Here is a 22539-nt window from a genome sequence, read left to right on the forward strand (position 1 = left end):
AAACTTTTTTCTTTATAGTGACAAGAATTAGAATCCATGATAGGAAGCTCGGTGTACGTGAGAAAGGTTTCACAAAACAGGAAGTGGGGGAAAATCTGCAACTCAGAATTCAAACCTTCCCCTCCTTCTATTAATATTATTAATATTATTATTAGTATTATTATTAAAAGTATTATAATAATAAACTGTATGTATATAGTGCCAACATAATAAGCAGTGCTGTACAATAAATAGGATTTGATAATGACAAATAAATACAAACAATGACACTGGAGGAGGAGAGGACCCTGCCCCAGAGAGCTTACAATCTAAGAAATCTACCATTACTTCCTGTTTAAAAAACCTTTAAAAAAATGTATAATGATATCAGTGACTTCTTTAGGATGCCTTTAATATAGTCCTAAAGCTGGATTTTAGGATAAGCAAGTATTGCCTAAATACAAGAGTATCTTGTTCCACTTACCTTTCTGACCTGATAGAAAAATACTCCCCTAGCCGCTCTCTTCGCTCCTCCAATGACCTACTAATGACTTCCTCACTCATAACCTCATCACAGGCATGGCTCCAAGACTTTTCTAGAGCTGCTCCAACTCTCTGGAATTGTCTTCCTCGTCCTATTTGGCTTGCTACTACTTTCTGATCATTTAAAAGATCACTCAAAACCCATTTTTCATACTTGCTCACCATTTCATATCTCCCCTACTATTGTGTGTTACTAACCCCACCTATTAGAGGGTAAGCTCTTCGGGGCAGGGTCCTCTCCTCCTCCTGTGTCACTGTCTGTATCTGTCTGTTATTTGCAACTCCTATTTAATGTACAACGCTGCGTAATATGTTGGCGCTGTATAAATCCTGTTTATTAAAGAGGAACTCAACTGAAAACAGCCCCCCAAAAAAATACACTTACCTTCAATCCCGCAGGGCAGTCCGATCCATCCGGGGGTGTCCCGCATCATCCCGGAGCCGGCACTCCAGGCACCGCCATCTTCATCTCTTCTTCCGGGCACTTCATCCTACATCACTCAACCTAGGCAGGAGATCAGGTGACGTAGGGTAGAAAAAAACTTGCCGATCTCACAGCGCATGCATGCGTATTTCTTTGCGCAAAAAGGCCCCAGGCATGCACAGAAGGAGCACACAAGAGCCGCCCAGGGTGCGTGACGTAGGTATCCCAGGAGGCTTTGCACTCCCATTAATTAGGGAGCCGTGCTGCACAATTTTTTTTTAAAGCACTAAAAAAAACTACAGGATTTTTACTTGTTGTCTACCCTTTTATGTAAAGTGAAATATCTGAGTTTAGGTACGCTTTAATAATAATAATGAGACGTGTATTATCACTTCTGTCTATTTTTTCCAGATCTGGCCAAGAATCCAGCATTAAATGTTGCTTTTGTGCAGAAGCTTCCTATAAAGACCAATCACTGATGTTCTCTTACGTTACACAAGGTAACTGGTCTTGTATCCGCCCCCTCCTGAATTTTCTTGCAGGCAGTCTGTAGTGGGAGGAGCTGCCAGGCCCCTCCTACAGCCATACACAGGCTTTGTATAGCACAGTGATGATGTCACTGCTGTTTTACAGTATTTACAAGTATTGTCTGGTTTTGTGAAGGCATTTGGTGCACACAACGTCAATGTATATCCTTTGTGGCTATTGAGGAATATAATTATGTGAAAGTTTTTGTCCCTAAAGTTCAGCTTGATTGATCGCTGCTGCGAACCAAATTCAACTACAATTTTCCACTATCATTCAAGCTCATCTCCAGCTCTAAAAGAAGTATGGAAAGTATAGAACTTCCGCCAAGTTTCTATTGCTAGACTTCCTGTCTACATGCGAGTGTGTTATGAGTACAGGAAGTGGAGGGAAATCTCTCAAATAGAGACAGGGACAATAACAAAAAACAACTTTGGACTGGGTAGAAAAATACTCACTGGATATAGTTCCTGAAGTATTGCTCAAGCAGAGAGTCCATGGGCTGCAGTCTCCTTTGAAAGCAAAATGCTTTCATTTCTTCCACTAGGTGGCGATGTTTTGTGTTGATTTATAATAAATGACACTTGTTTTATTGTAAATGAAAACATGACACCTACTGGACAAAATTAGAATGACATCCGCTATTAGACCAATATCTCTGAATGTCCAGTTTATTTAGTTTAAGATGTATGTAGCATAGCAATGGGTAAAAACATTGTGTTTGTTTTCTTATCTTGTGTTCTGTATTTCATTTTATATCTTTGTGTCTTTTTGGAGAGAAGATTTCTTTCTATCTTTAGCAAGGACAACTGTAAAATGTTGAATATCCCCTTACATTGTTGCCCAGTGACCCAGGTCACCAGGACAAATAAACAAGCGACTGATTCCAACTGGGACATATAATAAAACACATGATAGTGGCTCCTAACCCCTTCTTACTCTATCCCATACTAAAAGAAAGGGTCCTAAATATACCCCCTCTCTTACCTAAACCTAACCGCTAAAAACATCCCTAGCTTTTATTCTTCCTTCCCAACATTTTCCATAAATTATTTATATTTACATATATGTGTCTCTAATTGTGCTACAAATTTGACTACTCCAGGAAGAGTCGATTCCATAGCACAGTCCCCCAGTCTAATTGCTGTCTATGCTGAGACAGCTCCTACACCCCTCCCCTCCAGTCCCCTCACCTCCCTATATAACCTTTTATGTAGCAGATAAAGGAGGAATAACAGAGTCTGCTGGCGCTGCTGACATCAAATCAAAGATGGTGGCACCCAGCAGCAATCGCAGCTCTTCTGGATGTCTGCACAAAGAAGGCATTTATGAGTAAATAACATGCACATTGCTTGAACCGGTCTTGTGACAGGTTCTCTTTAAAGTAAAACCATAGGCAGAAAAAATGGCATAAATGTTAGTAGTATTACCATGGCATGCTTTAATGTTCCAGTGTTGATGCTTGGAGGTTTATTGTTTTTTAATTTACAATATCAGGATCATTTGCATAAAATGGGTAATTTGAATAAAGGCTGGGGCCTGTAGCAACCAGGCTGGAGGAGGCGGGGCCTAAGGATGCTGGACGTCCTCCAGCCTGGAAATGAGGCCGGGTCCATCTGACTTGCTGCAGCTTCCAATGCACATTAGGGGAAGCTCACAGTGTGCAGAGTCAGCTATTTCAATCCAGGTGAGGAATTTGTACAACAAATATTTAGTTAAGGATGCGGAAATAGGAATGGAAGCTTGGGGGGAAGATGTGGGGGAGGTGTATATAGTGCAGTTTCATTTTTTTTTTTTAACAGCATTTTTTAGGCTACAGAGGGGCTGTCAGTTCACTGCATCCTTAAAAGGCTCATTGACACCAATGCATTTGGGAAACTGCAAAAACAATCCCCAGTCTTGCTCATCCCTAACAAACACCCTGCAGGTGACTCCAAGTTCATAACAATACAATACATTTACAGGTAGTCCCGGGGTTAAGGACACCTGACATATGGATGCCACCTAGATACAAACGAATGGGGCTTCCCTGCTTGCTGTGTGCAGAATGGAGGCTTGATGGGGGGAGGGGCAGTTTGCATGACTTGCAGAAGAAATCTTTTGCTAAATACAGCAAGTTGTGGGTGATCTTAAGGACTGAGCCCTTCTGCAGCCTCTTGTAACTCTTTAATGACCAAGACAAACTCTGTAGCTGTTTCTTTTTGCATATCAAAGCACAGCTTGCTCCAGAATTTAATGAATGTCTAGACTCCATAAAGATTTTTTTTTTTTTGTTTGTGATTAACTCACAGTGAGGATTTTATACGGTAACTGACACCATGCTGCCTAATAATATGTTGAGACAAACACCAGTCCTAATTGCATTCCTTATGTACCTGTTCTGACTTACAAACAAATTAAACTTAAGATCAAACCTACAGTCCCTATCTTGTATGTAACCCGGAGACTACCTGTATAATAAAATCAGGATGGGAACACGTAGCTAAATCTCCCTCTAGTGGCAGAATTGTGACACTGCATTTTCAGTGGGATGATCCTTTAAGATTTATTGGCAATGTCCTGTAGCCACATCCTAAATCAATTAATTGCCCTCTTCTATAGCTAATCAAAAGAAAACTATCAGGAGCTTTCCAATCGCAATAAATGGATGCTGGACAGAACAGGACCCCTGGGATGATATTGTCATGTAGGTAAAGAAATCCGGGGGCTTTATTAGGGGTTAATTGTGGTGTACGAGAGGACTACAAAAAAGGCAGAACAATGCATAGAATGGGGGGACACATACAAATCTGCAAGGGACAATGTAGTGCACCTTCATCCATTTCAGATAGAATACTGATTTATTATTGCATTATTCTTTCCTTTTTTCAGTTTTATGTTGCAGCCTAATGTTACAATTTTTATTTCTTATTCTTTGCTCTTTAATCTACAGCAGAGGTGGCAAACCTATATAACACGTGCCAGAGGGGCACTCAGATCCCTCTCTGTGGGCACGTGACTTCCCCCACCTGCTGGTCTCTCATTGGCTGTGCTATTGTCCCTGTGCTGGCTGGGAGGTTCCCTTCTCTTGCATCATCAGTTAACCCTCAGAATACCAGGCTGTGGGGAGGAGAGGCAGCTGATGTGTATAGAAACTGATGTGTCTTGATCCAGCATTGAAAGGGTGAAAGTACAGAGGGTAAAATGAGGGAGGGGATGGGGGGATCTTGCTCTGTCCTAGTTATAGGAAGTACAATATGAAAGCTGAAGACAGAACAGAGCTGCACAGGGACAGGAGTAGCAGTCTGCCACTCAGACCAGATGAACCCAAAGCTTGTGGCAGGCTAACTCTCTGCAGTTGTATTTGTGATAGATGTTCCTCCACCTAAGGTAAGTGCCTGTTGAATGTAAAACTCTTTTGAAATCAATGAAGGTTTTAAATCAGTGATCCCCGACCTTTTTTGGGTCAGAGCCTACTTTTTTAAGGAGTGATTCGATAGCGCCCCCCTTGGGTGAACTATACTATATATTGAAAAAGGACTGATTTTTTTATGCTTTTTTATTAGAAGATATTTAAAATATTGGGGTATTACTCAAAATATATTTAAAAAAATTAATTATAATATTATTTGTGGGATGAGCTTGGTGGTAGGTGGCCAGCTGTATGTAACAGGCACCCTGCCACCCGCTCAGTCCCTTACACAGCAGCATCTGCAGATTTGACTCCAGGCGGCAGTGATCAGTACTGAGCGACTAACCCTAAGCAGGGTTCTATGGCACGAGGAAGGGGTAACCGCAGTGCCACCTTACCACCAGTTTGAATATTATTATTACGCAGTATTTATATACCGCCATTATATTACACAGTGCTGTACAAGGTCCATAGTCATATCACTAGCTGTCCCTCAAAGGAGCTCACAATCTAATGTCACTACCATAGTCATATGTCTTTATTACAGTCTAAGGTCAATTTTGAGTTGAAGCTAATTAAAATAACTGCATGTTTTTGAAATGTGGGCGGAAACCCCCACAAACATGGGGATTCAAACCTGGGACCCAGCGCTGCAAAGAGCAGAGGGCTAACCACTGAGCCACCGTGCTTCTGATGCATTTTTAAAGTTTGGTGATTGGGTAAATTTATATTGTAGGCACCATAGCACACAGACAATTGACAGTACTCCAATGATCAATGCCATGTAAGTGAACCCCAGGGGTCCCTATTATTTAAACTAAATTTGGGAGCCCTGGTCTTGAAGTAGGCAATCACCACATAATACTTTTTATAGAAGGGTAGATAACCCTTTGTTTTTTGTTTCGTTAAATGCCTTTTTTAAAAAAACAAAAAGGCAAAGCCCTTCCTATTTTGTCATTACTGCCGTGGCCGTAAACACTGAATGGGAGCACATGGCCTTCAGGGATACACATGTCACAAATCCCATAGGCTTGGGCTCCCGAGAACAGGCCTGTGAAGAAGGGATTTTTCTGTCATTGAAAAAAGAAAGATGGCAATCTCACACATATGATAGGTTTATACATTAAGGGTAATGACAGCAGCATGGACACAGACACAGCTCTTATTCCTATACTGAGGGGTGGGATTACAGTATTGTAAGAAGAATTCAGGAATTTATTGGTTACTAACCCATCCTAATATTATACGTCTGGTACAGCCCAATTAATTCTCTGCTGTCTGTCCACAACTTACATAGATCACATAAAGACATCAATAAGAATGAACAAGGACCGGAGTCACATGACTGAAAGAATTCTAAACCTTACCCTGGAGATCATCTACCTGCTGACTGGAGAGGTGAGGAGGATTCTGGGAGGACACATGACATCACTCTGATCTCTAATTTAAAAAAATAGAGACCGAAAAGGTGAGGAGGATTCTGTGAATGTTTTAATATTTTGGTATTGAATTTATTGTAGAGTTTTCATCCAGTGAAGTCTGGAGACCAGGTGACCATTACAGTGCCTCCACCTCACTGCCTGACACCTGAGAAACTCAACAACAAGAAGATTCTAGAAGTCATCCAGAACATGACTGAGCTGCTGACGGGAGAGGTGAGCAAGGAATTTGGGGAGATTATTATGAGATGTGTCTGGATAGTGACTGTATCATTGTGTGTTTCAGGTTCCTATAAGGTGTCAGGATGTCACTGTCCATTTCTCCATGGAAGAGTGGGAATATTTAGAAGGACACAAGGACCTCTTCAAGGATGTCATGATGAAGGACCACCAGACCCTCACATCACCAGGTAAGAGGAGATAAAATTGTAAACGGGACCGCTACGGAGGGTCCACCTAGATTTCCCATCATCTGATAAACACATGGAGACAATGTATTCAGTCAAGGTGTGTGATTCCTACAGATGGATCCAGTAACAGGAACCCGCCAGCGAGATGTCCTCATCCTCTGTATTCCCAGGATTCCATACAGGAAGATCAGGAGATCCCGCACCATCATCAGGTTGGTGAAGCTGAGGACCAATAAACCCACCAGAAAGATGTCCCTGTCCTCTTTATTCCAGAGATTCCTACCCAGGAAGGTCAGGAGATGCCTCCCCATCATCAGGTTGGTGGAGCTCAGGGCCCCATAAACCCACCAGAGAGATGTCACTGTCCTCTGTATTCCACACAACAGGTCAGGAGATCCCTCACCTTCATCAGGTTTATGGAGCCGAGGGCCCAACAAACCTACCAGAGAGATGTCCCTGTCCTCTCTATTCCCAGGATTCCACACAGTAGGTCAGGATGTCTCTCACTATCATCAGGTAATTATTGAACAATCTAATGCAGTGGTGGCGAACCTATGACGCCGTGTGGGCATGCGCACCTTCCGCTGAGTAATCACTCCTTCTGTATCTGATAGCTACCAGTCACACAGGCATATAAACTTCAGACAGCCTCAGACAGGCTTTAGTCAGACAGACAAATCAGACTTTTCTACACTATGACAGTCACTCCAATATCACACAGACACTTAAACTATAACTTATACTACTATAGAAAAAATACAGATATTTCAGTGTTTGATACCTGTTCCAATTTACCAAAGAAACCGTTTGGTACAGGTGCATTTTTGCCTGAATAAGTAAAAGATGAGTGGTAGACGCAGGGGAAGGCGTGGCATTGGGTGACCTGCACAAGTTTTCAAACAGGGGGCACAAGTTGTCAAACAGGTCTGAGATGTGTGTGGAGCACCAGTATGCTAGTGGATGTATTGAGAGAGTGGAATACAATCATACAGCCATGTCATGTGGAGAGTATTGTAGACTGGGTCTCAGGGGCCTCAAGTGCAGCAGGCTCTTCTTCTGCAGCAGCCAGCACAGCCATGACAGGAGCAAAAACAGGAGTTAGCATGGGTAATATGCCTGTACCTCCCGATGACTCTCCCTTGTTGTTTGACAAACAGCCTGAGGATCTGTCAGTGCAAATTTCATAGCAGGAGGCAGACTTTGGGACCCTTGGAGAGTGTGGCCAGCACTTGCTGGGTGAGGGTTCTGGATTAGTGGCTGCATTTGCATAGGTTGGCTTAGATGAAAATGAGGATGATGATGACCGTGATGTCACCTGGGAACCACTGGTACGTGTAGGGGCTAGCATCAGTTCCAAAACAGACGTAAAGGAATGGCAGCAACAACAGACTGGGGATGGAAGGGGCCGCCAAACTGTCTCATATGAGTCCCAAAGAAGAGACAGAGGAGTGGTCACAAGCAGGGGAACAGTCAGAGACGATGTGTTCGTGGGGGAGGTGGAGCTGGAGCAGACGCAGGGCACCCAGCAGACGCAAAGGCAGGCAAAGAAAAAGAGAAAAAGCAGTAGACTGGTTCCATGCACCTCTCCAGTGTGGACCTTTTTCACACTGAAAGACAATGACGGGTGCGTAGCAATCGGCATCCTGTGCCACAGGCAGATCCACAGAGGACAGGCCTGATCACATTTGGGTAAAACATCCCTGCTTTCCCACATGCCCAAGAACCACAAACCAAAGTGGGAGCAGTACTTGCGTTCTCTTGAAGGAGGAACAACCACGTCATCGTCTCTTCTTCCACTCCAATGACTCCTTCACCTCCAACTGTCATTGCTACTACGTCTCAGGAGGTTGGTGCCAGCCAGACTTCTAGCGGTGATGAAGTATCGCTTTTGCCCACAAGTTTCGTGGGGTCAGACGACGTTTGTTGCTGCAGGATGGGTACTCCAGTGACCCCTTAAGCTCCCAGTCCCTTCAGCCCACTCTACCGGAGTTCTGCACAAGAAGGCATTAGGCTATGGGCCCAACCAACAAAACAGTCATTCAACTCAATTCACTATTGGCCTTGCAGCTACCGCTGTACAGCATTGAGGCCTCGGCTCCCTTCTGTGACCTGATGGCCCGTGCCGAGCGGCGGTGGAATATACCAAGCAGGCATTAATTCTCCCGCACAGCTGTACCCAGTTTACTTGCACATGTAATGGAAAACCTCTCCCGGGTATTGGCATTCTCGGTGTCTAGCCAAATCCACTTCACCATGGACAGCTGGACAACCAGGCATGGAGTGGGACGCTACCTGTCCTTCAGCGCTCACTAGGTGGCCTTGCATAGCTCAGTGGGCGGTAGTCTGCAAGAGGCATTAGAGCACCTGGTACCCCCGTCGAGGGGTGTGGTGGGAAAGCATGGGCCACCCCAGTCCTCTCCCTCCTCCTCCTTCTGCATACCTTCTACCGTCAACCCCTCTCTTTTCGACACTACTCCTGAAAAGCGTGCAGCAGAAGACACTGTGGTTAAAGGGGCACGCCACTACGGCTCCCTCAAGCACACGCGTTGCCAGGCAGTGCTGAAACTGGTGTCCTTGGGGGAGAAAGTCACACTGCCAGAGAACTCTTGTCTGCTTTTCACAAAGAGGTTGAGGCTTGGCTGACGCCCTACTGGCTCACAACAGGCAATGTAGTGGGTGACAACGGGGCCAAACTTGTGGCCGCAGTGCGCATGGGCCGCATAACACATGTGCCCTGCTTTGTGCACGTACTGAACCTGGTGGTGCAGAAGTTCCTCTGCAAGTACCCAGGACTGTGTGAGCAAAAGCTAGCCATCCGCCATTACTTTGGTCAGCGTGGTGCATGGAGACGGCGGGGCCCTTGGTACAGCCACACAACTGAGATATTTTACCAGAGACCAGTGGCTGCAGATGGAGATGCTGTGCAAAGGTACTGGCCCCCTTTGTGCAGGCCACAAACGTTGTCAGTCGGATGCGGTCAGGCTGGAACGAGGTCATACACAACATCTTTCTGCTTGTACCCTGTGTGACCTGATGGAAAGTGGCGATGGGAGAGGAGGGGAAAAAATGGGGGGGGGGGGGAGGATGAGGGTGACATTACACTCCATAGTGCACAGCCAGCATCAGGATGAGCAAGAAGGGACACTGGCCAGCATCAGAAGTTTAAAGAGGAGGAGGAAGATGATTATAATGATGGTGAGGGAGTCCATGTTGGGGCTGCTGGGCAGGACCGATCCAATCCGCATTTGTGCTGTCATGCCCCAGGCATTGTGCGGGCGATGGAGCAACAGGAACTGCTGCAGCTTGAAAAGGTGGAGGTGGGTGATGAGGAAGATGTTTTGGCGCCTACTGAGGGACAGGATGAGCCCAGGGAACCCCTCTTTCATATGTGTGTTCACATGTTGTGATGCCTACAGAGGGACCCCCGCATTTGCACCATCAAAAAACGGGATGATTACTGGCTGGCCACCGCTCTGGATCACCGCTACAAGGACAAAATGTCCCATTTTTTTACCTAACTTGGTGCAATAGAAAGAAAAGGTCCGCCTGAGCAGGTTACTATGCGACCATCTGTGTGAGGACTTCCACGCACCACATTCCACACAGGGAGCTCAGGTGGACATTGCCTCCACCGCATCCGCCTGTAGCGGCAGCAGCAGTAGTGGCAGCAGGCCGCACACATCCAAAGGCCTAGGCCAAGGCAGGGGGGATTACCTGATACAGCCACCTCAAACAAGTGAAGTGCGGAGGCATAACCAGAGAACGGATGAAGCACATGGTGCACGATTACGTTGGCTCTTTTCTGGCTGGTGGTGGTGGTGTTGACGACAGCAGTTATGAGGAGGATGCCTGTCCTGACAGTAGTGACGCCACTCATTTTTAGGTCAACAGGCTTGAAATCTGCCCGCAGTTGGCATAGTATACCATCAAGCTTCTTTCGTGCCCAGCATCCAGTGTTCTGACCGAAAGAACCGCCAGTGCCGCTGGCGGAGTGGTCACGGAGAACCAATCACGATTGTCGCCGGAAAATGTCAATCGCCTCACCTTTTTGAAAATGAAGGAAAGGTGGGTTACTAAGTAAAAACATATCCCCACTGCAGATGTCACTGATTGACTTACACAAGGACTCACTGGCCAACCAAGATGCCTCTGTGAACCCACACTGCAATACAAATATTTCAGATATTTGTATTACACACTTCTGGTTGGCATTGATGATGCACTACACCCAGCTCTGGATGCCAGTTACCAATGCAGTCCCTGCTCTGTCTTAGGGCCCACCGCCTCCTCCTGCTGCTGCTTCCGTCTGTCAGTACTCCATTCAGTAAAACTGTACACTTCTGCGTGGCATTGATGATGCAATACACCCAGCTTTGGATGCCAGTTACCAATGCGGTCCACGCTCCATCCCAGGGACCACCACCTCCTCCTGCTGTTGGTGCTGCCACCTGTCAGTACTCCATTTACTAAAATTGTATACTTCTGGGTGGCATTGATCATGCAATACACCCAGCTCTAGATGCCAGTTACCGCCTCCTCCTGCTGTTGCTGCTGCCACCTGTCAGTACTCCATTCACAAAAATTGTATTACACACTCCTGGGTGGCATTGACGATGCACTACACCCAGCTCTCCATGACACTTACCAATGCGGTCTCCCTGACAATAGCTGACCAGAGGCCACACACTGCTACTGCTCTCCCTGACCCATGCTCCGTCTCTGGTCCTCCATCCTTATGCCTAATGACACCGCGTTACTTGTCCAAAACTTTATGGGTGGCATTCCTAACACATATCATCTAGGTCATGATGCCAGCTAGCAATGCGGTCTCCTGCCGTTTTGACAGCAGAGACTGCTGATAGTGGATTGAGTTCACCCTTCTCAATGTCCTAATGTTTTTGCTGCCTTCTGTACGCTGTCCATCAAAAAATTCTATTTGCCTGCTGTCACTTTGCCTGCCATTTTCTGTAAACCACAAGGTCTTTCTTTTGTTTTTTTTTCCCTTGTTGCCACTGTTCTACACATACCTAGCAAATTTGGTGGTTCTAACATGTAAAGGGTCTTTGCTATTAATGTTTAAATTCAGCCCATTGACTTTAATGGAATTCCCGAAATCAGTTCGCCGATATTTCGCTGACCCATCGGAAGTTCGAGGAAATTTTCGCGAGACTGTCAGAGGCCTTCTCGCTCATCCCTAAGGTGTAATACCATCTTTAGTTTCACAATCATTTTGGTTGCCTTTCCTATCCTTTTAACCCTATTTGTGACACATTTTTCTCAAAGGAAGTTATGTTACTAAGCTCTGAACCAACACTCTTTTCTTATCTCTAATATCTTAACTAAAAATTCAACATATCAGTCTTTTAGCTAATTTGTAGTTTCACCTGAGATAACTATCCCATCAGGGGTGACCTGTTACAAACCGGAATCCGTCCTTGGTCTTTTGCTTAAGCTGCGTACACACTTCCAATTGTTATCGTTGGAAATGAACGACGAACGAACGACCGATTGGCCAAAAATCGTTCGTAAAAAAAGTAACCAACGACGCCGACGAACGAGGATAGTCGTTGGAAATGAACGACCGGACCGGCGGATCAGATTGGACGACGATCGTTGACCATCTATCGTGTGTATGGTCGTTCAGTGATCATCCATGGTCTGAGCATGCGCGGTGAACGAACGTTCGCTCACTTCCTGTGGTGCACGTCACTTCCTGTATCGTTCAAACGATCGCATCTATCGTGTGTACAATATCTTTGAACGATCGTGTCGTTATCTGTATGTACAGGATCGGTGCCATACGATCGTTCGCAGATATCGTGCAGGATCGTTCGTCGTTCGTTTACCAACGATAAAAATTGGAAGTGTGTACACAGCTTTAGTCTTTTGCACAGCTCACCCAATTTCACCCAAGGACCTGACTGGAGACAGGCTCTTTAATCAGGTAAATATGTTGCCGACCTCTTTCTTATTTCTTTCTAGAGTCGCACTCTTTTACCAAAACATACACAGAAACCGTAACAAATTCTTTTATTGCAGCAACAGGCAAGACCCAAGTATCACAGTTTTATAGATTATTTCACCACTATTGAAATTATTTATACACCTAAAGTACATTTATCTCACTGTATCATCCCGTCTTGAATCCAATCTGGCAATCCTGGAACCAATACTACTAGCCGTGATGGGCAGAATATTAGTGAGAAAAAAGTTCTTACCATGGCCCCTGGTTCTGCCCCTAGCTCGGGGTTTGGGTTTCTTCGTTCGGGAACTCCTGGAATTAAGAGTCACGGCACCAAATGTCCAGTTCTTTTAGGGGGTTTCCAAGCGGACCATCAGAGATGAGACAGTAAATCCTATTTAAATAAAGATTTAATGTTGCAACAGGGAAAAAAATGCTTAGCAGTTAAACCTAGAAATTCTGATTCAAACAGGGAACTACATCAATATTTATAGGAATACAGTGTAATCAAGCAAAAAGATCCAATAACATATACTGGGAAGTCCAAATAACTATAATAGTCCATAAACAGTTAATAGGGTGGTAGTATCTCATGGCCACCTTTTGGCACCGAAAAGATGTCAACCTTAATCTCTTTCTATATATCAGCAGTTGGTTGCCATTTGTCTGGTCCATTCACAGTGGTGTACAACAAGCTCCTCTTGTCAATCACATTATCTGTAGAGTTTCAAATGGTCTCTAGGTCATAGGTTTCATTGTGTAGACGGCAATAACAGCACATCAAGTTTTGTTCACTGCAAAGCAACATAGTAGTATAAGTTTTTCATATAAGCAAAATATATTTTATAAACTATATACAGACCTAATAGATTATCATGCGCTGATTAGACTGAAAGTAAATTGAAATATTTAAAGTATATGCCCAGGTAAAATATATATTTTTATAGTCTTGCATAGAGCAAGGAAAGGTTAAACCCCTTATGAGGTTATTTATTATTATAATTATTATTATTATTATTATTGCTGTCTGCACCCAACTAAGAAGATGTTGATCATTTTCTGTCTTAATGACAATGTCTTAGTTACCAAATAAAATTAAGGCAGTGTGGTGATGGCATCTAATCTGGATGTCTTTAGGAGGGGATTGGACAAATTTCTGTAGGAAAAGTCCATCATGGGTTACTAGGCTGGAGAGTTCAGGCTGTGACCTCCGCCTCTGGATCAGGTTGGTGCTTCTTGCTGGTGTTGGGTTATGGATTGGTTCTGTCATAGAGAGCGATTGCTGTGCATTGCATGAATGACATCCACACTTACTGACATCTGTTCTGTGCGCCCAGTATATGAAAGGTTACAATGTCATTGCATAGGATCAGGTTGCGTTTACCTGACATCATATGACCCGTGTAATGTCCGGTTTGTTAAAATAGGTTGGTGTGCAGAGTTCAGCTCTCTATGGCCTGTGTGTGTACTATATGAGAGGACAGGACAGATATAGCACTGATTGTACTGGCATTGTCAAAGGGAACTTTGTATTGGCAGCTGTCCATAGAAACCATCCTGGGCTCCTGCTTATGGGAAAATGAGAGCTTGTATGGATGATCGAGGTCTGCACGCCTACTGTGTATGGGAAATGTGCGCTACACCTCTACTTCATTTTATTCATGCAATCTCCCTAGGACAGGGGTCAGCAACCTTTACTATCAAAAGAGCCATTTTGCCTCCTCTCCCACTAAAGAAAAATAGTCTGGAGCCGCAAAACATAACACAGTTTATAAACTTTTAAAAGTTTTAATATTTTTTAAATTTTACCTGTTACAAGTGTGCATTTGTAGGCCTACTTTGAAATAAATTAAACACTGAACTATGCCCCTAGAAGCCTCCAGCTTCTAACGTATCATCCTGTTACATTAGAAGGTGGAGGCTTCTAACGTAACAGGGTAGATTTTTTTGATGGGCAGAGTTCTTTATGTTCTGACGATGCCTTAGCGATGAAATTTTAAGGGGTGTTAGCCACAGGTGTCCCTCATTTGCAGCTTTAATTTTGTTCACCTGTACCCCCCAATCTTGAGTAATTGGGGTTCTAGAAGAGTAACAGGTGCTAGAAGCCTCCAGCAATGTGTAACAGGGTAGATTATTTTGATGGGCAGAGTTCTTTATTTTCTGACGATGCCTTAGCGATTCAATTGTAGGTTGTGTTAGCCATAAGTGTTCCCCACTTGCACCTCTATTTTGGTCACCTGTACCGCCTCCCCCCCTGTTCCAGAGAAATTGGGGTTCATATGCTAGATGCTTCCAGCAATGTGTAACAGGGTAGATTTTTTTGATAGGCAGAGTTTTTATGAATTTTTAGGAGGTGTTAGCCACAGGTGTCCCGTACTTGCACCTCAAATTTTTTTCACCTGTACCCCCGTTTACAGATAAATTGGGGTTTAGGTGCTAGAAGCCTCCAACAATGTGTAACAGGGTAGGAGTTTTTTGACTAATTTTGTTCACCTGTACCCCCTTCCTGTTCCAGAGAAATTGGGGTTCAGGTGCCTCCAGCAATGTGTAACGGTAGATTTTATTGATGGGCAGAGTTCTTTATGTTCTGATGATAGCCTAACAATTAAATTTTAGGGGGTGTTAGTCACAGGTGTCCCCCACTTGCACCTACATTTTTGGTTTTGTACATCTCCCCATTCCAGAGGAATTGGGGTTCAAAGGAGGGGGATGTCATTGTACACACCCCGTGGTAGATTTATTGCTGAGAATCACTGCTGTAAATTGTTGATTCAGGGATATCCATTTGTTTAGTGTTAAATTGTTTTGGTATAGGGATAGATTTGTATTGGGTGCTTCATTTTTTTCTCATTTTGTGTTTTTCTAGATTCCAAGTCTTAAACACCCAAAAAGGAGTACAGCAAAAAAAGCAAAAACAGATAGTGGAAGATCATTCCAGAAGGCCTGGACAGAGACATTTGGAGTGATTGAATGCAATGGGAAAGCTTTATGTATTCTGTGTAATAAAAGTGTTGTGTGTCGCACATCAAGTGTCAAACGGCACCTTGACACCAACCATAAAAGTGTTGCCAAACTTGGTGAGACTAAAAAAAAAGAGATTCTTCAAGAGAAATTGGGGAAATATAATTCCCAGTATCCTATTTTTTCTAACTATCATCTGACAGCTGCCAGTTTTCAAATTTCACTGTACATAGCAAAACATGGTAACCCCCTCTCTGATGGGGATATTATGAAAATGGCCATGTTGTCTGGGAGTAATTCCCTTTTTCATGATTTCCCAAGCAAGGATAAAATTATTCAACGTATCTCTGAGATCCCACTTAGCGGAAATACTGTTAAAGATCGAGTCCAGTGCATGGCAAGTGATGTTAGTCAGCAGCTCACCACTGACTTAAAAAAGGCAGCCTGTTACTCCATGTGCTTGTACGAAAGCACAGATATAAATAATCATGTAAGGCTAGCAGTCATTTTGCGTTATGGTGTTGGTGACATCATGAGAGAAGAGCTGGTGAAACTAGTGTCTTTGCCTGATAGAACTCAAGGGATAGATATCTACAATGCTGTGATGGAGGCTTTTTTGTCACAAGACATAAGACCAAAAAAAGTGGTTTCAATTACTAGTGATGGGGCACCTTCTATGGTGGGGGCAACATCTGGTTTCGTACGGTTCTTTGTTGAAGAAATAAAACATCAAGTCATTCAGTTCCATTGTATTATACATCTAGAAGCTCTTTGTGCCGAGGAAAGCAGCAAAAAATTTGACGATGTCTTCAAAGATGTCAGAAAAATTGTGAATTACATGGCTCATGCTCTAAATTTTCCACAGTTTCGAGCACTTCTTGAGAAGGTTCAGGCACAGTGTAATTGTGTACGTATGTGTAATAATGTCCGGTGGCTGAGCAGAGGACGAGTCCTGGAGAGATTTGTAGCCTGCTTGGATGAAATTAGGCTGTTTTTGAATGAAAAAGGGCAGGAATATCCACAGCTCACTGATATGGCCTGGCTTACCAACCTTATGTTTTTTACAGATTTAACACTACACTTTGAAGTACTGAACAAACAACTACAAGGTCTGGGGAAAACAGCAGAAAGGATGTTTTTTCATATCAAAACATTTGAGAAAAAACTGCAGGTTTTTGAAACAGACCTTGAAAGTGGACTGCTGAAATATTTTACAAATCTAAAAACGCATTTGGAAAATTCTACATTTGCAGACAAACCTACAAGCTATCAGGAAATCTACAAGGAATTTTCTAGCATTGTAGCAGCTGTAAAGGTGAATTTTAGTAACAGATTTTTACAGTTCCATAAGATGGAGACAACCTTGTGTTTTCTTACTTCTCCAGATAAAGCCAATTTTGAAGAACTTGATCTTTCCTGCTTACACTGGTTAGATTTAGAAAATCTAGAAATGGAGTTATTGGAATTTCAAGAAAGCTCTATCTGGAAAAATAAATTCTATGACCTGCGTGAAACACTTGAGAAGATGGAAGAGATAACAAATTACTGCACAGGTAGTTCTGAAAATAAAATCCTTAAAGTGTGGAATTCTCTGCCAAATAAATTTAAGTCAATGAAAGCACTTGGGATTGCACTCCTTACTTTGTTTGGATCCTCTTATGCTTGTGAGCGACTGTTTTCAGCTTTGAATGATATCAAATCTGACACCAAAAATGGACTAACCGATGACCTGAGTGCTGCATGTGTTGTTCTGAAACTTACAAAGTATAGGCCAAGGTTAGACAAATTATTAGCATGCATGCAACAGCAACAATCACATTAATTGTTCAAAAGCATGCCCAAATGCAAACTTTTACCTTTCAATAAAAAACTGTTTGTATAATTGAAAGCTCTGTTATTGTGTTTTTCTTTTAAGACAAAAGATGTTATATATGAATTGTGTTTTGTAAACTAAAACCTCAGTATACAAGTTAAATTGCCGTGTTGGCACCTAAATAAGTGGGTTTTGGGTTGCAGTTTGGGCACTAAACTAAAAGGTTCACCATCACCGATCTACACTTCCCATGATGACAAAGTGAAGTTTAGACAATTTTGTAAATGTATTAAAAGTAAAAACCTAAATTTCACATTTACAGAAGTATTTACTTGGGCCTTTAGGCCAGATACGGCCTATCCGGTAGTTAGTTCCTGCCTAACGCCCACTGGCCAATCCGGCCTAATGCCGGCCAGCTCCGGACCAGGGGGGCGTTGATATTCCGCCGGCGCGGTAAATAGGGAAAGCTCCCTGAAACCTCCCTGCAATGCATACACAAGAGAGGGATTTCCCTTCAGCGGGCGTTCCCTGGTGGGGGGCGGGACCCAGAGTCCAGCCTAGTGTACTCCCACCCACCCCTGAAATGGCCATAAAAGTTTGCCTGCCCTTGCTCTAGGACATTCACAAAGTTGTCCCTAAGCCACTCGTGTGTAGTCCTGGCTGTGTGTGCTTTGGGTCATTGTTCTGTTGGAAGGTAAATCTTCCACCCAATCTGAGGTCCTAAGCATTATGGAACAGGTTTTCATTGAGAATATCTTTGTACTTTGCTCCATTCAACTTTCCCTCAACCCTGACCAGTCTACCAGTCCCTGCTGCTGAAAATATCCACACAGTGTGATTCTGCCACCACCATGCTTCACTGTTGGATGGTAATGGGCAGATAATGATCCCACTGGTTACTTATGGTGAATATTTATATAAATGTGATGTTTCATTTTTTTTAATACATTTACTAAATAGTCTAAATTTAGTAATGGCTGCATTGCATTTTTTTGCCTCATTCTCTTATAGTGACAACATTGTATCATGTCTACATGCATGTTAAAATAGTCAGAAGCCTGAGTGATAATAATATTAACAGAACATACCTGGGAAACAGTGACAGATTGTGGAAGTGACTGACAGGACTGCCGGGTATGAAGCTGAAGGTTTTGCAGCTTTCCAAGCTGCTTCATCGGTTGTTATGAACCTTTTGCAGTTTTCCAGGTTGCTTTATCAGCTCTCATACAGCTAAGCATTTTGCTGCCTTCCAAGCTACATTAGTGAATTTATTAAAAAGAAAAAACTGGGGGGCAAAGCCACGGCCTATTAGTTTCTAAGGCTGTGAAGCGCGACCAGGCCACAAAACCACGGCCCGGCGTTATGGAGGAAGCAGCAAATGAAACCAGTGCTCGGGCTCACACACCCACATCTCAGTTAGACACCCAGCAGGCCAGGATGACCAGTTCCAGCCCTACAATCAAGGTAATTCAGGGGAGCCCAGCTTTACCTACTCCAAGCCCTATCTTTCCCTCTTCCATGGAGTATACAGCTTGCTCCAGCAAGGGTACGATGGGATTGGAAGGCACATAAATGCGCCCTACCTACCAAACATGACCTAAATCCAAGGTATCTGTAAATTGGAGGCTAGCTGTAAATCTGAGTTTCAGGCAATGCAATGCTCCTTACAACAAGGATCCAGTACTACATCCGTTCTTCAGCATACTTGCACAGCTCGTTTGTCATGAAGACATTCTGTCACACCATGAGGCTCAAATTATTTGGCTTTTCACACCTCAAGGTGATGCTGAAAATCACTGAAAATAATATTTGTATTAGGGGGTTGCCGGAAACAGTACCTACTTCTGAATTGGCAGCTACAACTCCCGCCTGACCTATCTAAGCCTCTTGTCGTTATGCTATGCAAACTGAACATCCCATACAGATGGAGATTTCCCTTTCACCTGATTGCCTGCCAAGGTGGAAAAAACGTTTTCTGAGACCTCTCGGACCTACCACAGGTCCGGACCTCAGACTCCCCAATGTTGTACTTCAAGATTGTCAGACTGCAGCTTCCCTCATGAATAGAGGACCTACTGCAGCTACTCATTGCTCAAGATTGGCCACCTCTACTCCTCCTACCATGGCACCTGATCACCTGACGATATCTCCTATGCCACCTCCAGTTCCCACTCTTGGAGATCAATGGAGCAGAAGGGGCTACCATCTCTAGTTGCCTTCACCATTGCTCTTATGGTTATCCAATCTCCTTTGTTCTTGGCCTGTTCTAACCCTAAAGTGGAAGTTTTACACTCATAGGGTATACAAGGTTACCGTATTTAACCCCTCTGGGCTTTCCAAGGATCTTTTTAACCTTCCACTTAGATTGCTCGACGTTTGGGGCATTAGCCTACCCCAATTGTCGAGAGCTTGGTCCTTGTGTGTGAATCCCTTCCCCATTTCCACCCCTAAATTATACCCTCCTCCCCCACCCCTGCCCTAACTTTCACTAAATATCAGATTAGCAGAGCATTTAAATTTACATTCCAATTTCTGTTCACCTGGTCATTTGATCTCCTCAACAACACTAGGATCTTTCATGATCCTTTCCAACGACAAACAACTGCATGATGCATAAACGAGCGCTGTACATACAGCACCGTTCTGCTCTATGGAAAGGGGAAGGAGGGAACGACGGAGCAGCACCTCGCTGCGCTCTCCCCACCTTCACTTGCATTACGATTGTTCGTCGCCCATCGTCCGTAGATCCGCCAGGATGGTCGGACAATGGATGACGAGCCCTGTACACACCAGATTCTCGTCACATAATTGGCTCAGGGCCGATGAGAACCATTGCATGTGTGTACGTAGCCTAAGTCTAGGGGTGTATCTATAGCCTATCATGATTCCCTCCCAGCTCAGGTTCTCAACACCATGATAGACCTGCAAAGCAGATATGTATTTGTGAAATTTACCGCCTGGGGACAGTGGCCTCCTTTTACGCCCAATCAACAACCTATAGTTGTTATTTATCACCATAAAGTACCTGGGTGTGTTGAAAGGTTTTGCAGAATGTATCCTCCTGGTGGGAGTAGATTTAAACTTTGACCTTGACCTTCAGAATTGATACTATTGAAAAACCTCTGTTTCATACTCCAAACTTAATACGTTTCAATCCAAACTTCAAGAGCTTTAATTGATTGATACATGGTGTACTTTGAACCCCACAACCAAAGACTACCTCTTCTATGTCCTTGTTAGTAACAGAGCTTTAGATTGGCATCTATTGACGGTTGTCCCTGGTCTGATCATTCCTCTGTCTCAGAAACGTTATATATATGGAATCTGGGCAGAAAGGAACGGACTTGGAAATGTAATGACTCTCTGTTCAAAGAGGAAGTTTGTGCCAATGCCGTGAAAAACACAATTACTAATTTTTTTGGTGATCACACTTCTGACCCTACATCACTCAAAGCCTTAAAGGACATTATCAGAGGCGTATTAACTCATCAAGGTGCGCGCCTCAAAAAGATTAGATCTCCGGATATAGCAGATACCTCAAAAAAAATTTGCACCTTGTAAACACTACATAAGCAAAATATGACCCCAGGTGTCTTTTTGGAGCTGACAGCTGCAAGCAAACATCTTCTTCAACTATATGACCCGGCCCACCAAAAATACAAGGATAGATACTGTAAACTAGTATACCAGCATGGGGACAAATGTGGCAAATTTCTTGCGATACATTCTGGAGCTCCAGTCACATATATCCCTCCCATCTGTACTCCACAGGGAACAGCTACCTCCATACCCCAGGACATTTTACAAGTGTTCCAGAATTAATTTTCTGATTGATATAACCTTGCTTCCTCACAAGTACCCTTGGCAATCCTTGCAAGATTACATAGACTCTACTGCATTACTGACATTGGACCATGATATTGTATCTCACCTAGAAACACCTTTCATGGAAGAGGAGGCCATCTAACCACCCCAATGGGTAAAAGCCTCGATCCTGATAGCTTTACCCCCAAAAATTTATAACTTTTATAACGAATAGACTTTCACAAAATATTACATATTTGATACATCCCCATCAGGTAGGATTTATAGCGACCAAAGCTCTAAATCCTACCTAAAAGATACATACAGTATGTGCCTTCTCTCAATTGATGCAGAGAAGGCATTCAATAGGGTAAATTGGGAATTTATGTATGCATCACATAAACAAATCAGCTTGGGCCCCACTATGATCTCCCGCATTGCAGCCCTATACTCAGCCCCTCGTGCTTGGGTACGAGTGAATAGATCCCTTTCTACATTGTTTTCAATACAAAATGGCACCAAGAAAGGATGCCCTTTATCCCCCTGCTGTATGCATTAGTTACGGAAGATTTAGCAGTCGCCCTACATACAAACCCTGATGTTAAAGGCATACAGATAGGAGAAACGCAATACAAAATTTCCCTTTATGCAGATGACCTAATATTCATAACGTCAACTCACACTTCAATTTCCTCTATTTTGAAGATGTTTGATAGATTTGGCACAGTAAGTAATTTTAAAATGAATTGTAATATTTGGAATTGCTTAATGTCACTCTCCCTCAGACTCAAATCAACTCCATAAGCAACAACACCATCTTTAGAATATGTAATGAAGTCCTCAAATACCTGGAGATTCATATTACTTCAGACCCTACCAAATTTTTCATGCATAATTACTGTATATAAATATTCACCCTTATTTATCAAAATTCAAGCAGACCTCCATAAATATGATACCTTGCCCTTGTCCTGGTTTGCCAGAATCAATTAAAATGCACATCTTGCCCCGCATACTATATATTTTCCAAACAGTGCCGATACACCTTCCAGCCTCATATTTACGAAAGCTTCAGCAACTTTTCACGTCATTTATCTGGAAGGGAAAACACCCATGCATTGCCCTTCGTTCATTGATTAAACCCAAAACTAGGTGCGGGGCAGGAGTACCCGACATTTTTTCGTATTATAGAACAGCAATCCTAATAGGAATAGTGGATTGGTTTCGCACCAGGGACAAGAAAAGTTGGGTACTTCTGGAGAATGCATTATCTCCTTTAGATCTACGT

At 43.4% G+C, this 22539-nt stretch overlaps 1 protein-coding gene across 3 annotated transcripts; it reads left to right on the forward strand.

Annotated features, from left to right (window-relative positions):
* Positions 1-817: 817 nt before the first annotated feature.
* LOC140340800 (general transcription factor II-I repeat domain-containing protein 2-like) lies at positions 818-17522 on the forward strand. 3 transcript variants are annotated; one of them, XM_072426187.1, is made up of 7 exons: positions 819-4840; positions 6160-6260; positions 6383-6517; positions 6588-6711; positions 6826-6923; positions 15540-15750; positions 16702-17522. In XM_072426187.1, exons 2-7 carry the CDS (start codon positions 6183-6185, stop codon positions 17454-17456), a joined length of 1401 nt encoding a protein of 466 aa, XP_072282288.1. In that variant the 5' UTR covers positions 819-4840; positions 6160-6182; the 3' UTR covers positions 17457-17522. The 3 variants fall into 3 exon arrangements, with proteins under 3 accessions (XP_072282286.1, XP_072282288.1, XP_072282287.1); XM_072426185.1 differs by having other exon boundaries at positions 818-4840; positions 15540-17522; XM_072426186.1 differs by lacking the exons at positions 819-4840; positions 6160-6260; positions 6383-6517; positions 6588-6711; positions 6826-6923 and adding an exon at positions 7094-7227 and having other exon boundaries at positions 15540-17522.
* Positions 17523-22539: the final 5017 nt, after the last annotated feature.

Source organism: Pyxicephalus adspersus, chromosome 11 (assembly GCF_032062135.1).
Source record: "Pyxicephalus adspersus chromosome 11, UCB_Pads_2.0, whole genome shotgun sequence".
NCBI lineage: Eukaryota > Metazoa > Chordata > Amphibia > Anura > Pyxicephalidae > Pyxicephalus > Pyxicephalus adspersus.

Excerpts from the sequence above, each read along its gene's own strand:
- LOC140340800 (XM_072426185.1), top strand. The coding sequence starts at position 6,183 with ATGAACAAGGACCGGAGTCACATGACTGAAAGAATTCTAAACCTTACC. Across the intron at positions 6,518-6,587 it reads CTGAGCTGCTGACGGGAGAG|GTTCCTATAAGGTGTCAGGA; the intron begins GTGAGCAAGGAA and ends TGTGTGTTTCAG. Across the intron at positions 6,924-15,539 it reads AGATCCCGCACCATCATCAG|ATTCCAAGTCTTAAACACCC; the intron begins GTTGGTGAAGCT and ends GTGTTTTTCTAG.